Below are 13135 nucleotides of genomic sequence, written 5' to 3' on the forward strand. Positions count from 1 at the left end.
CGCCTGGAGCTCGCCGGGAGCCCAGGTCCCCCGCGGCTCCACACCCTGCTCGAGCCGCCCCGGCGGACGCTCGGTAAATACTGAAGTATTCATTAACGTCCTCCAAGGAGTGGTGACTCAGGGCCAGACACAGCCTCCCCAGCTCCGGGGCAGAAGGTGAGCGCCCCAACCTCTCTCAGGGACCCAGACACCAGAGGCCAGCCCCCGACCCATGCAGCCTGGCCTGCTCCGTGCTGGCCCCAGTCACGCTGCACAACCTAGGAGATACCCGCCCGCACCCCGCTGCCCTGCCCTGAGCCACTGCGGCCTCCCCTGCACCTCACCCGTGCCACAAAGGCCGTGAGCACCCACTGTGGCCCTGCGACCACCAGATGGCTCGGCTGGAGCCCCGCCCCCTTCAGCCACTCCCCTCCCTAGGCCACCCCAAAAAAGACCAAGTGTTCTTATAAAGACAGACAACCACTCAGCCCTCCCCACCACCCCACCTCCCGATTCCTGGGAAGAGAGGGGGTGACCGAGTACGTGTGGGCCTCAGACAAGGAGGGGGCCACGTGAGGGGTGAAAGACATATTTATCCATGTGAAAGGCAGAGTTGGGGGGGATCGTCCATCGGCTTGTTCATGCCCCAGGTGGGCAGACTGGCCAGTACCTGGTCAGGCTGAAGCCAGGAGCCCCGAGCTCCACTGGGTCTCCCACACGGGTGCAGGGATCCAAGCACTTGGGCCCCCTTCTGCTGCTTTCCCGCGCCGTTAGCAGGTAGCTGGATCAGAAGTGGAGCAGCCGGGACCCACACCTGCGCTGCCGTGGGATGTCGGTGTCACGGAGGCCAGCATCACAGCGGTGTCACCACGCCTGCCGGAAAGGGCCCTAGTAACAGGGCTCACGACCCACCGGTGGCAGAGGCTGGGTAGGGGCTGGGCGGTGCCAAGAGGAGAGGCCCGGCTCCCCTGCCCACCACCCAGCACGCGTCTCCCCCTGGGCCCCCAGAGCAGCTGGGCGGGGACTGAGGGCCTGGGCTCCTGGAGCCCCATCCCAGAGCAGGCGGCAGGAACAGGCAGGGGAGGAGTCCAGGCGAGCGCACCGTCACAGAAGCCGGGTCCTGAGACGCATACTCCGCTCCACAGACCCCCAGCAAGCCGGGGCCCTGGGTTCAAATCCTGACTCCACCGCTTCCCAGCCGCATGAGCTCTAGCATGGCACATGAGCCCGGACTCGGTTTCCCCAGTAGCTCCTGGGCAAGGGCAGGAGGAAGGCCTGCAAGCAGGCGGAACAACACGTGCTGGAGCCCTCCCAGCTAGGATGTGGACAAGAGCCCCAGTCCCCTCCGCGGGCCGGTGCTGGACCTCAAACCCGGCTTCGTGTGTCTTTGAGACGCGCTAGGGAAGGAAGGCGCAGTGCATGGTCAGCTACAGGTGCCATCACAGCTGGGACGCGTGCGTGTCCTTGAAATTTCCATCCCGGCTCCTGCGGGGGGTGCAGGGAGCGGTGCTGCCGGGCACAGGCGCCCAGCCCGGTTCGTTGCTGCCAGGCAAGCACAGAGCCCTGGGCCTGCAGCCACGTGACCCTGGGCAGGCCCCCGGCCACCCATATGGGATACGGCACTTCAGGCCAGGGTTTAACCCACTGGCCACAGGGCTGCCCCCCGCCCCCCGAGAATTCTGACTAGGAAAGAATCGTGGCTGTACTGTGGCTCAGCGGGTTAATCCACGTGGGCGCTGGTGAGAGTCCGGCTGCTCCACTTCCGATCCAGCTCCCTATTAATGCGCCTGGGAAAGCAGTGGAGGATGGCCCAAGTCCCTGGGCCCCTGCACCCACATGGGAGACCAGGAAGAAGCTCCTGGCTCCTGGCTTAGGTCTGGCCCAGCCCTGGCCATTGCAGTTATTTGGGGAGTGAACCAACAGATGGAAGATTGACCCCTGTCTCTCGCTCTCTCTCTCTCTCCTCCTCTCTCTGTAACTCACCTTTCAAATAAACAATGTAAGAAAACAGGAAGAAAGGGAGACCAGGTTGGCGGGGTCTCTGACCCACCAAGGGGAGACGCAGGGGCCGCGATCGGCCCCAGGGAGGGAGGACTCAGAAGAACCCAAGCAGGATCTGAAACAGCAGGAAGTCTGCCCCCCGGCCCCCTCCAGCCCCCCATGAACTCCCTCCCAGGCCCCCTCCTCAGGTGACCGCAGGGGCTCCTGGCGCAGTGCCACCCTAGCTCCTCGGACCCCTCTCCACGCAGCCGTCACCCACGTGGCCTCCGGGTCCCGACAGAGCACTGGGAATGGGGAGCAGTAGTCCTGTCCACTGTCCTCTGACCGCCGCTGTCCCCAGCGGGGAGAAGCTGGCTGGCCGTCGTTGAGAAGGGAAGCCTTGTCAACACAGCTGGCCAGTCCCCCGGCCCTGGCATCCACCTGCAGTCTGGAGGCCCCAGGCCCGGCCCAGACCCTGGCTCCGCGGGCAGCAGCTCCGTGGGGGCCCAGGTCACTCCTCTCGGCGCCCACGGACCCTGCCCAGCGGTGCGGCGAGGAGTCCGGGCACTTCTGGCAGGGGCCTGCCCCATGCTAGGCACCGGGTAATAAGCCCGATCGCCATTGCCCCAGCCAGGCAGGGAAGGGGAGGTTACAGAGGCCCAGATTAGGAGACCAGGGGCCACGCCTGACGGCCAGGTGTCTACCTCGCCCCCTCGGAGCCGTCTCCGCGGAGGACGGCAGTGACCACGCGCGGGCTTCTCCCGTGGGAGGACGGCCCTTCCGTGGGCATTCAGAGAGACCTGGGCCACAAAGTCGGGGAGCCAGGCCCGCATCCTCTGCGCAGGAGGGAACCCCAAACCTCTCTCCTCCGGGGGTCCCCCCGCGTCAGGCCGGCGCCCCCACTGACCCCTCGCAAAGGCCTCGGCTCCCGTGAATCATCCGGGGCCCCGCACAGGAGGAGGAGGAGGAGGCGCCGCGTGGCCGGGAGCCGGGAGCCGCGCGCACCTGCTGCAGGTGAGGCCCAGCCGTGCGGAAGGGGGAGGAGCCGTCGCCGCGGTGCCCAGGTGAGTCGATCCCTCAGCTCCGAGGGGCCAGGCCCGGGGCAGCCGCGGGCTCCGCAATGGCCGCCGCGAGGCGACCCGCGCTGCGGACCGCGACCCCGGCGGCTCCGAGTCCCGCGCGGCGCCGCGGCCCCAGGAGAACATTCGAGGCAGCGGCGGCGTTGGAGGCCCGTCTGGTATTTGAATAGCACAAAGGAACCGCCTTGGTCTGATTGGCCGACCGGGCGGCCCCGGGGCGGGCAGCCCCTGTCACTCGGGAGGCTCTGCGCGCTCCCATTGGCTCAGCCGGTGTGGGGCGGGGCCCGGGCACCCGGCTAAATAGCTGGGGCCGGGGCCGGCCGAGGCTCATTGCTTTGGCGCCGCGCGGGGAGCGCGAGCCCGCGGGTGGCGCGCAACGCATGGTGGCGGCTCCTCTCGGAGCGCAGCCGACCCGCTGACCCGGGCTTCGCTCCCCGTGCCCGGCGGCGCCCCGGCGGCCGGCTGGAGGCCGAGACAGCGGCAGCCTTAGCAGCGGCGGCGGCGGCGGCGGCTGTGCCGCCGCCGTCTCCGCGGGAGCATGGAGTGCGCCCTGGACGCCCAGAGCCTGATCAGCATCTCCCTGCGCAAGATCCACAGCTCCCGGACCCAGCGCGGCGGCATCAAGCTGCACAAGAACCTCCTGGTGTCCTACGTCCTCCGCAACGCGCGCCAGCTCTACCTGCACGAGCGCTACGCCGAGCTCTACCGGCGCCAGCAGCAGCAGCAGCAGCCGCCCCAGCACCAGCACCAGCACCAGCACCTCGCGTACGCGGCGCCCGGCGTGCCCGCCAGCGCGGCCGACTTCGGCCCGCTCCAACTTGGCGGCGGCGGCGGCGGCGGGGACGCGGAGGCGCGCGAGCCGGCCGCTCGGCACCAGCTGCACCAGCTGCACCAGCTCCACCAGCTGCACCTCCAGCAGCTCCAGCACCCGGCGCCCAGGGGCTGCGCGGCGGCCGGGGCGCCCGCGGGCGGCGCGGGGGCGCTCACGGAGCCGCCCGGGTGCGCCGCGCTCCATCCGCCGCACGGCGCGCCCCACCGCGGGCAGCCCTTGGAGCCGCTGCAGCCGGCTCCTGCGCCGCTGTCGCCGCCGCCGCCCGCGCCCTCCGCGCTCTGCCCGCGGGACCCTCGCGCCTCGGCCGCCTGCTCCGCGCCCTCCGCGCCCCCCGGGGCCGCCCCTCCGGCTGCCGCCGCGGCCGCCGCCTCCCCGCCCGCCTCCCCGGCCCCCGCCTCCTCTCCTGGCTTCTACCGGGGCGCGTACCCGGGCCCCTCGGACTTCAGCGTGCACTGCAGCAGCCAGACCACCGTACTGGACCTGGACACTCACGTGGTGACCACGGTGGAGAACGGCTACTTGCACCAGGACTGCTGCGCCTCCGCCCACTGCCCCTGCTGTGGCCAGGGCGCTCCGGGACCCGGCCTGGCGTCCGCCTCCGGCTGCAAGCGCAAGTATTACCCCGGCCAGGAGGAGGAGGACGACGGCGACGAAGAGGACGCGGGCGAGCTGGGGGCCGAGCCCCCCGGGGGCGCCCCCTTCGCCCCCTGCAAGCGCGCCCGCTTCGAGGACTTCTGCCCGGACTCGTCCCCGGACGCGTCCAACATCTCAAACTTGATCTCCATCTTTGGCTCCGGCTTCTCGGGGCTGGTGAGCCGACAGCCAGACTCCTCGGAGCAACAGCCGCCGCCGCTCAACGGGCAGCTGTGCGCCAAGCAGGCGCTCGCCAGCCTCGGCGCCTGGACTCGGGCTATTGTCGCCTTCTAGGGCGCTGCGAGGGCTCGGGGCCCCGGGGCCCCGCGGGGCCGGGGACAGACAAAGACGAGCGGCGAGCCCCTGGCCGGGGCTGAGCTGGGGGCACGCAGTGAGGGGGGTGGGGGGGCGGCGGCCGATGTTTTATAAATTGTAAAATAAAAGAGAGAGACAGAGAGAAATCGGAAACCTTGGACTTTTATTTTTTTGCAGCGAAAAAGCGCCCGTTGAAGTCTGCTTTGTGTCTCCCCCACTCCCCTCCAGCTCCGAGGTTGGGGTCGCCGCGGCGCCCAGCCGGGCGCGTGGGGCGGGGGCCGGGGGGCTGCTGCCCGGGGGGCGGCGGGGGCCGCGGCCGGGCGGGCCCCCCGGGGCGGCGCGGCGTTCCGTGCCCCGAGCCCCGCGGCGGGGCGAGGGCCGGCACTTGTGAAATCCCGAGCAAAAACAAAGGCAAACTCTGCGCGCAGGCGACGTTCGGGGCGCGTTCCGTCTCTGGGGGCGGCCTCCAAAGTTCTCCAAATGAAAACACTTCAACTTTTTTTTTTTTTTTCTTTCCCTTTTCTCCCCGGGGCGGGCTCTCGAGCCCCTCCCCGCCCCGCCCCTCTCCGGCTCCGCGGCCCCCGCGCGTCTCCCGGGCCCGCGGGCGGCGCCGGACACCCCGACCCGCTCGGACGCGGCGTGGGGAGGGGGCGGGGGTGGGCGCCCGCGGACTACACTTCCCGGCATGCCCAGCACTGCGGTGCGCCCCGACCGAGAAAGGAAGTGGCCGCCTGCACCTGGTTCCCCGGCCCCCAGCATTGTCCGCGCCTGCCCGTGTCTCCGGCCCGGCGGGGTTGCCTAACCCAAAACCCTTTTGTTGTACGCAGGTGGGGGCCCCCGCGCACCCCGAGACCGGCGGCCGGCCCCTCTCCAGCCTCCAGCGCCCGTGGGTTTTTTTTTTTTTTTTTTTTTTTGTGCGTACCCAATTGTGCATCACCGGGTAGCGCCGTTCGGCTCCTGTGTGGAAGTTTATAATCTGAATAAAAAGTCGGGTAGGGACTCTGGCGGTGCCTCGTGGTCAGCCGGGCCCGGGGGCGCTGGGGACAGACGCCCCCGCCCCGCCCCCGCCGTGGGAACCCCTGCGCTCCGGAGCCTGGGCGGGCTGGAGCTGCCCACATCCGCAGGCCCGGGGGTGGGAGCCGGACCGGGGGAGGGGGCGCCTCCCGGGCAGCCCGGCCTGCGGGGTCCTCGCCCCCCTGGGAGCGGCCGCCCCGGGGTCTCCGGCGAGTTTCCTGCCGAGCCGAGGGCGAGGGGCCGGCTCGGCCTCTCCAGGCTCAGCCCTCCGCAGCCCGGGGGCTCCGGGGCCACCCACGCTCCCCGCCCCGCGCCTGCGCCCGCGCGTCCGCGTGTCTCGGGCTGCAACTTGGGGCAAGTTTTCTCCTTCTCTTTTTTCTCTCTTTTTTTTTTTTTAAGTTGAGTTTGTTATCACTGCTCGGTGCCACTTGGTGGTGTGCTGGCGGCGTCTCCGCCGCGGCCCCTCCCCTCCCGCTCGCGCCCGCCCCCTCCCCAGCGGACGCGGGCAGGCTCGGAGCGCGCTCGCCCTGACCACCTACGGGCTGGCCTGAGACAGGGAGCCCGAGCCGAGGCCCGGAGGCCGCTCGCGCCCTCCCGGCTGGAGCCACGCGCGCTTCTGGGGCCGCCGTGCGGGCCCGGGGGCGCGCGGGGCGGCTTCGGCTTCGCTCAGAGCGGGAAGAATGGGGGGCGGGGGCCGTTCTAAAGAAAACGGCAGAATGCCCGGCTGCTGGCTGCGGGTTCCATGGTGTCTCCCCTCTGGCTGCGCCCCCCCCCCCCCGCCACTCGCAGCGAGGCTCGCGCCCCCCCCCACCCCCCCCAGCCTTCACGCCTCCCGCAGCCAGAGGAGGGGCTGCCGCCCAGGGACCCCCCCCAACCCAGCCTCCCGGGACTGTCCGTATCGGGGTCCCCGGTGTCGCGCGAGGCGAAGTTCTCGGGGGCGCGCTCCAGCGGGCGGGGGGTCTCCAGGGGCCGCGGCGCGGGTGGGGCGTGGGAGAGGCCGTGGCGGCGCGAGCCACGGGGAGAAAGGCTCCTTCACCCCCGGGCCTTGTCTTGTCGGCCTCCCACGGGAAGCGTGGAACTGCTGAGGAGGGGCCTCGGCGCGTCCCCCCTCCCCGCGCCCCCCACCTCCCCGCAAGTCCACGGAAATCGCAGTTGGAGGCTCGAGTCCCTCCACCAAGCCAGCGGCCACAGCTCCCCCTAGCGCCGCTTGCGGGGCGCTGCAGCGGCCGCGCCTGGGAGTGGGCGAGGCGCGACCGGGGGCGGTGGGGCTGCGGGGGTCGCTCCGCGCGCGCACCTGGGGCGCCGCGCCGCGTGCCGCCCCAGCCCTGGCGGCAGCGGGGACCCCCGCCCGAGAGCGGCCCGCTGCGGGCCCGCGTCGAAGCGGCGCACGTGGCCGGCAGCCTTTGTTGGGAACGCGGAGCCGGGCGCCGGAGGGGCTGGGGCACTCGGTGTCCGCGGCCGGGATCCCCGCGGCAGAGGCGCGGGGGCCCTGGGGTGCGAGATGGCAGCCCCGCACTCAGCAGGACCCCAGGCCGGGTGTCTCCCCGCCGCCGCCGGCTTGTCCACGCGTCAGCTGCGCCAGGCTTCTCAGGCGCGGTGGGGTCGAAGGAAAAACCCAAGGACGGAGACGGAGAGCCCGGGAGCCCACGGAGCAGAGGGCTCCCTCCCCCCACCTCCCGTCCGGACCGTGGGCAGTCACACACAGGGTTAATGCCCCCAGCGTAACACGCCTGAGCCAACACGCAACCGCCTGGCCGTCTCGGGGGCGCACTAAGCCCCTCCGCACCGCACAGCCCCGGTACCGCCCTGAGGGCCTGTCTGCAGCTGTGGGCACCCTCACCCGCCCACAGCCGCCCCAGGAGCCCCTGGCCCCGCGCACCACAGCCAGCCGCAAGCACAACACACTCTGGTATGGGGCGGGGTGGGGGCGCAGGGCTGTGGGCGTCCCCTGAAAGAGGGGTGGGAGGCAAGGCAGGGGTCCAGCCCGGCTCCACAGAGAGCCCCTCCAGTAACAGGACTCGGCCAGACCCCACAAGAGCCCCTGGCAGAATTTGGGGGTGCTTCCGGGAGGTCCTGGGCCTCCCCAAGGTTGGCAGCGCCCCTGCACACACAGGCGCACGTGCACACGCACCCGTGAGCCTGCTGTCCTCGACTCCAAAGTGCAGGGCCAAAGGAGGCTCCCAGCAGGGCCAGAGTAGGGCGCCGAGCTCCGGCTGGTGAGTGCGTGTGCACGTGTGCGTGCACGTGTGCGTGCGTGTGCACGTGTGTGCGTGCGTGTGCACGTGTGTATGCATGTGTATACGTGTGTGCACGTGTGCGCGCGCATTGTGCGTGCGTGCGTGTGCACTTGTGGCCGCGTGCGTGTGCGCGTGCGTGCGTGTGCACGTGTGTGCGTACGTGTATACGTGTGTGCATGTGTGTGCGTGCGTGTGCGCGTGTGTATGCATGTGTATACGTGTGTGCACGTGTGCGCGCGCATATGTGCGTGTGTGTGTGCACTTGTGTGCACGTGCGTGCGTGTGCACGTGTGTGCGTGCGTGTGCACGTGTGCGTACGTGTATACGTGTGTGCACGCATGTGTGTGCATATGTGTATACGTGTGTGCACGTGTGCGTGCGTGTGCACGTGTGTATGCATGTGTGTGTGTGTGCACGCGTGTGTGTGCACGTGTGTGCGTGCGTGTTTCCCTCCCGCACAGAACGTGCACACCAGGAACCGGGTCTTCCTGTCTGCACCGGCTGCACGCAGCGTTTACAAAGTGCCCGCTCGGTACCCAACTGACCTAGAACCGCAGCGACCCCTCCGCGCGGGCTGGCTCGGCTCAGCTCCGTGCCCAGGTAGGTGCTGGCAACATCCTGGCTTCAGAACGGCGAACCCTTGCCCAAGGTCGCACACAACCACGACGTGGCCGGTCTCGACCTGCCAGAGCCCGCAGTGGAGTGAGGAAGAATGTTGGACATTACCAGGCAAGCGCCCGTGGTCTGCATGTTGAAGCTGTCTGTTGCTAAGACCCAGTGGCGCTGGGAGCCGGTCCCCAGAGCTCCCGCAGGTGGGCGGCACACGCCCACGCCCTGCGTACTCCAAGCTCCGGATTCCTGGGACAAGGGACCGACCCCTTGCTGCGTTTGTCACTTGTAGGAGCCAGCAGCGCCTCTGGCACCAGCGTGGGCCAAAGGTGGGATTGCTTGGCCTGTGGCGCAGTGAGCGGGCATGCAGCTGGCTTCAGGCTCGGCTGGATCCAGGCACGAATCCGGCAGCCTCCTGCAGACCAGCTTCCGCGGAGAGTGAAGGAGCTCCTGGCCTCCTGTCCGGAGGGGTCTGGCCGCCCACGCGGGCCGCCTCCCTGGTTGTCAGCTCCCAAAAACTCCAGGGGAAGATTCTGTCGCTCCCCGAGCCTGGGTCCTGTCCCAAACCTGTGGCCAGGGCTGAGGGCTGGTGGCGCCCCCACCTCTCCCCCAGCTCTGGAGGCAGAGAAGGGTGCCCTGCTCAGACACGGGAGGGCCGACCGAAGATGCCCCCTGGGGCGTCTGGGGTCTGGGGACATCTGAGGTGCAGGCGACATGCTGTCTGCACGTGTGCAGGCAGAGGGAGCTGAGTGGGGCGGGTGTTGGGCCCAGGGCTAAGATGCCGCTTGGGACACCGCATCTACCAGAGGGCCTGGGTTCGAGTCCCGGCTCTGCTCCTCATCCCAGCTTCCTGCTAGGTGCACCCTGGGAGGCGGCAGGGATGGGGCCAGCACTCAGGGCCCTGCCACCCACATGAGACCTGGATGGAGTTCCCAGCTCCCAGCCTGAGCCTGGCCCAGCCCTGCCCTGGCCACTGCAGACATTTGGGTGTGAACCAGCAAACGGGAGCATCCCTGGCTCCCCCGCCTCTCAGATAAAACGAGTTCCAAAAACATTTTTTAAAATTTATTTGACAGGCAGAGTTAGAGAGAGAGAGAGAGAGAGAAAGGTCTTCCTTCCGTTGGTTCACCCCCCAAATGGCTGCTACAGCCGGTGCTGTGCCAATCCACAGCCAGGAGCCAGGTGTTTCCTCCTAGTCTCCCATGCAGGTACAGGGGCCCAAGCACTTGGGCCATCCTCCGCTGCCCTCCCGGGCTATAGCAGAGAGCCGGACTGGAAGAGGAGCAACCGGGACAGAACCGGTACCCCAACTGGGACTAGAACCTGGGGTGCCAGCACCGCAGGTGGAGGATTAGCCTAGTGAGCCACGGCACAGGCCCCCAAAAAACATTTCTTAAAACCAGTGTGTAAAGCCACTGTCTGTGACACCAGCATCCCACATGGGCGCCGGTTCGAGTCCCAGCTGCTCCTCTTCCAGTCCAGCTCTCTGCTGTGGCCTGGGAAGGCAGTGGAGGATGGCCCAAGTGCTTGGGCCCCTGCACCCACGTGGGAGACCCGGATGGAGTTCTTGACTGTGGCCTGGCCCAGTTGCAGCCACTGTGGCCATTTGTGGAATGAACCAATGGATGGAAGACCTCTCTCTCCTCTCTCTCCCTCTCTCTCTCTCTCTCTCTCCCCTCTTCTCTCTGTAACTCTGCCTTTCAAATAAATAAATAAATATATTTTTAAAAAACTCAGAAGAAGCTCACACACAGACTGTGTGTTGCCAGGTGAGGGGATGACGGATGACCCGTATCATCAATGTTTTCCAAGTTTGCTACACTGAGCGGGCATCACTGTCAGATTTAGAAGGAAAGGGGACATTCTCACAGAAGCACAGGCGCTGGGCTGGCCGGACAGCGGCCGTGGAGCCGAGGGGAGGCTCAGCCATGTGCTCCCTGTCCCAGGCAGGCTCAGCCCTCGAGACCCAAGACCCAGCCAGCAGCCAGGTGGGCAGGACGCACCCTCCTTGGCGCTGCCCTGGCTCTGCTCCCTCTCTGTCTGCAACTCTGCCTCTCAAATAAATGGATAAAATCTTTGGGGGAAAAAAGGTCAAAGTGACAGAGAAAAGAGAGACAGAATCTTCCATCTGCTGGTTCACTCCCCAGATGGCCGCAATGGCCAGGGCTGGGCCAGGCTGGAGCCAGGAGCCAGGAGCTTCTTCTGGGTCTCTCACATGGGTGCAGGGGCCCAGAGACTTGGGCCACCCTCTGCTGCTTTCCCAGGCCATTAAGAGGGAGCTGGATTGGAAGTGGAGCAGCCGGGACTTGAACAGGCGCCCATACAGGATGCTGGTGCTGCAGGCGGCTTAACCCATTATGCCACAATGCTGGTTCCAATGAAGTGTTTTTTTGAAAAATCAAGTAGGGCTGGACAGGGTTGGCTGGGGGGGGGTGGCTTTACATGTGGGGACCAGAGAGTGCTTGGGGAACGGGAAAGGTGCAGGCAGCTACAGAGCTGCTGCAAGGAGCCCCAAATGTCAGGGAATTTCACAGCAAAGATTTATTTCTTGGCCACGCGAAGGCCACTAGCCAGATGACTCGGGGAGGCAGCGGGTGACCCAGCCGGCGGAGAGGCCTGGAGAGCTGCTTGGTCCCCTCCTAACCAACGGGGCGGGAAGGGGAGCCCAGTGCCCCGGGTGAGCCGCCCCGGCTGGACCGGAGGTGGCGGAAGAGCGATCCACGCGGAGGAACAGAACACGCAGAGTCTGGACAGTGGACACGGGGCGGGCTGGACACAGGGCCGGGGCGGAGATGGGGCAGGCGGCCCGCGGGAGCTGCTCGGACTGCGTCCCAGCCGGTGTGTGCGCGCGGCGCCTGGCACCCAGGGCCCTGGAGACGCAACGGCAGGTGTTGGGGCAGCGGCAGGTGTTGGGATAGCGAACTTCCTTCCTTCCCCCGGGCCGGGGGCGGGCACCGGCGGGGATAAACAGTCGCCCCGGCTGCCCCAACCAGTTTTCCCGGTTGAGCCCGGGAAACGGTCGGGGATCAGCCCCTCTCCCCGGGGGCCCGGCTCCCCGGCCACGCCCACCTCCGCCCACCTCGCAGACCCTCGGCTGGGGGGAGGGGGCGGCAGGGGCGGCGCAGCGCCGGTGCGCAGAATCCCCCCTCGCCCGCAGGTTGTCAGAGAGAGAGAGAGAGAGAGAGAGAGAGGGAGAGGCTGTCAGGCCCCCCAGGCCAAGCGCTCCGCGGCCTCCTGGGCCGTCCCGCCCAAGCCCCTCAGCCCCGAGAATCTGCGCGCTGGGCCGCCTGCCCGGGGTCTCCGTGCCTGGGGTGCAAGATGAGTGCGGGGCGAGGCCCCCGGGGCACCGGCGGGCATACAGGAAGCGCCCAATAGGAGAGCCGCTGCCGCAGGAGCAGGCTGGCTTTCCCCCCACACTCCCCGGGGGCCCACACCGGGGTGGGGGAGGAGGGGAGGAAGTGCGCGTGGCTTGGCTGGAGTTTTTCGTCTTTCCATAACTGACGCTCCGGGGGCGCCCGGGAAGGTGCCTGGGGGTCCCCAGGGCCTGCTGTGCCCTCCGTGTGTGACTGCGACTGCTGGCGGCTGAGCGGACAGACGGACAGAGATGGCTGGGTAGACGGACAGATGGACAGACGGACAGAGGGATGGACGGCTGGATGGATGCGTGGATGGACAGATGGATGGACAAATGGGCGGACAGATGGACAGAGGGATGGACGGCTGGATGGATGCGTGGATGGACGGCTGGATGGATGCGTGGATGGACGGATGGATGGACAAATGGGCGGACAGATGGACAGAGGGATGGACGGCTGGATGGACAGACGGATGGGCGGGCGGATGGACAGAGGGATGGACGGCTGGATGGATGGACGGCTGGATGGATGGACGGCTGGATGGACAGGTGGATGGGCGGACGGATGGGCGGATGGATAACTGCATGGTAGATAGATGAATGAACAGGTAGATGAGCGTGTGTGCGTGGGGGCTGGCGCTGGGGCGCAGCAGAGGAAGCCCCCGCCTGGGGCACCAGCACCCCATAAGGGCACCAGTTCGAGCACCAGCTGCTCCACGTCCCATCCGGCTCCCTGCCAATGAGCCTGAGTGGGAGAGCGGCGGAAGACGGCCCTGCTGCTGGGCCTGCACTGACCCATGAGACCTGGAGGGGTGCCAGGATGCTGGCTTCAGCCTGGACCAGGCCTGGCCATTTCAGCCATCTGGGGAGTGAACCAGCAGGTGGAAGACTCTCTCTCTCTCTCTCTCTCTCTCTCTCTCTCTCTCTCTCTCCCCCTCTCCTGCTGTAACTCTGCCTCTCAAATAAATTTTTTAAAAATATTTTTAGAAAATGAATGACTGACTGGGTGAATGAATGGATGGACTATTTACCCATCCCGAGGGGTGACTTAAGAGGAAACGGTGGTGAGACTGCTTGCCGGCCCCCAGCCCCAGGCCCCTGG

General features: G+C 67.7%; 1 protein-coding gene across 1 annotated transcript; it reads left to right on the top strand.

Moving 5' to 3' along the window:
• The first annotated feature begins 3397 nt into the window (after nt 1–3397).
• IER5L (immediate early response 5 like) lies at nt 3398–4975 on the top strand. Its single transcript, XM_062206885.1, has one exon. It carries the CDS (start codon nt 3577–3579, stop codon nt 4795–4797), a length of 1221 nt encoding a protein of 406 aa, XP_062062869.1. The 5' UTR covers nt 3398–3576; the 3' UTR covers nt 4798–4975.
• The last annotated feature ends 8160 nt before the right edge of the window (nt 4976–13135 follow it).

This window comes from Lepus europaeus, chromosome 12, assembly GCF_033115175.1.
Source record: "Lepus europaeus isolate LE1 chromosome 12, mLepTim1.pri, whole genome shotgun sequence".
NCBI classification, from domain to species: Eukaryota; Metazoa; Chordata; class Mammalia; order Lagomorpha; family Leporidae; genus Lepus; species Lepus europaeus.

What these genes read in the sequence shown, in the direction of transcription:
- IER5L (XM_062206885.1), top strand. Translation starts at nt 3,577, where the DNA reads ATGGAGTGCGCCCTGGACGCCCAGAGCCTGATCAGCATCTCCCTGCGC.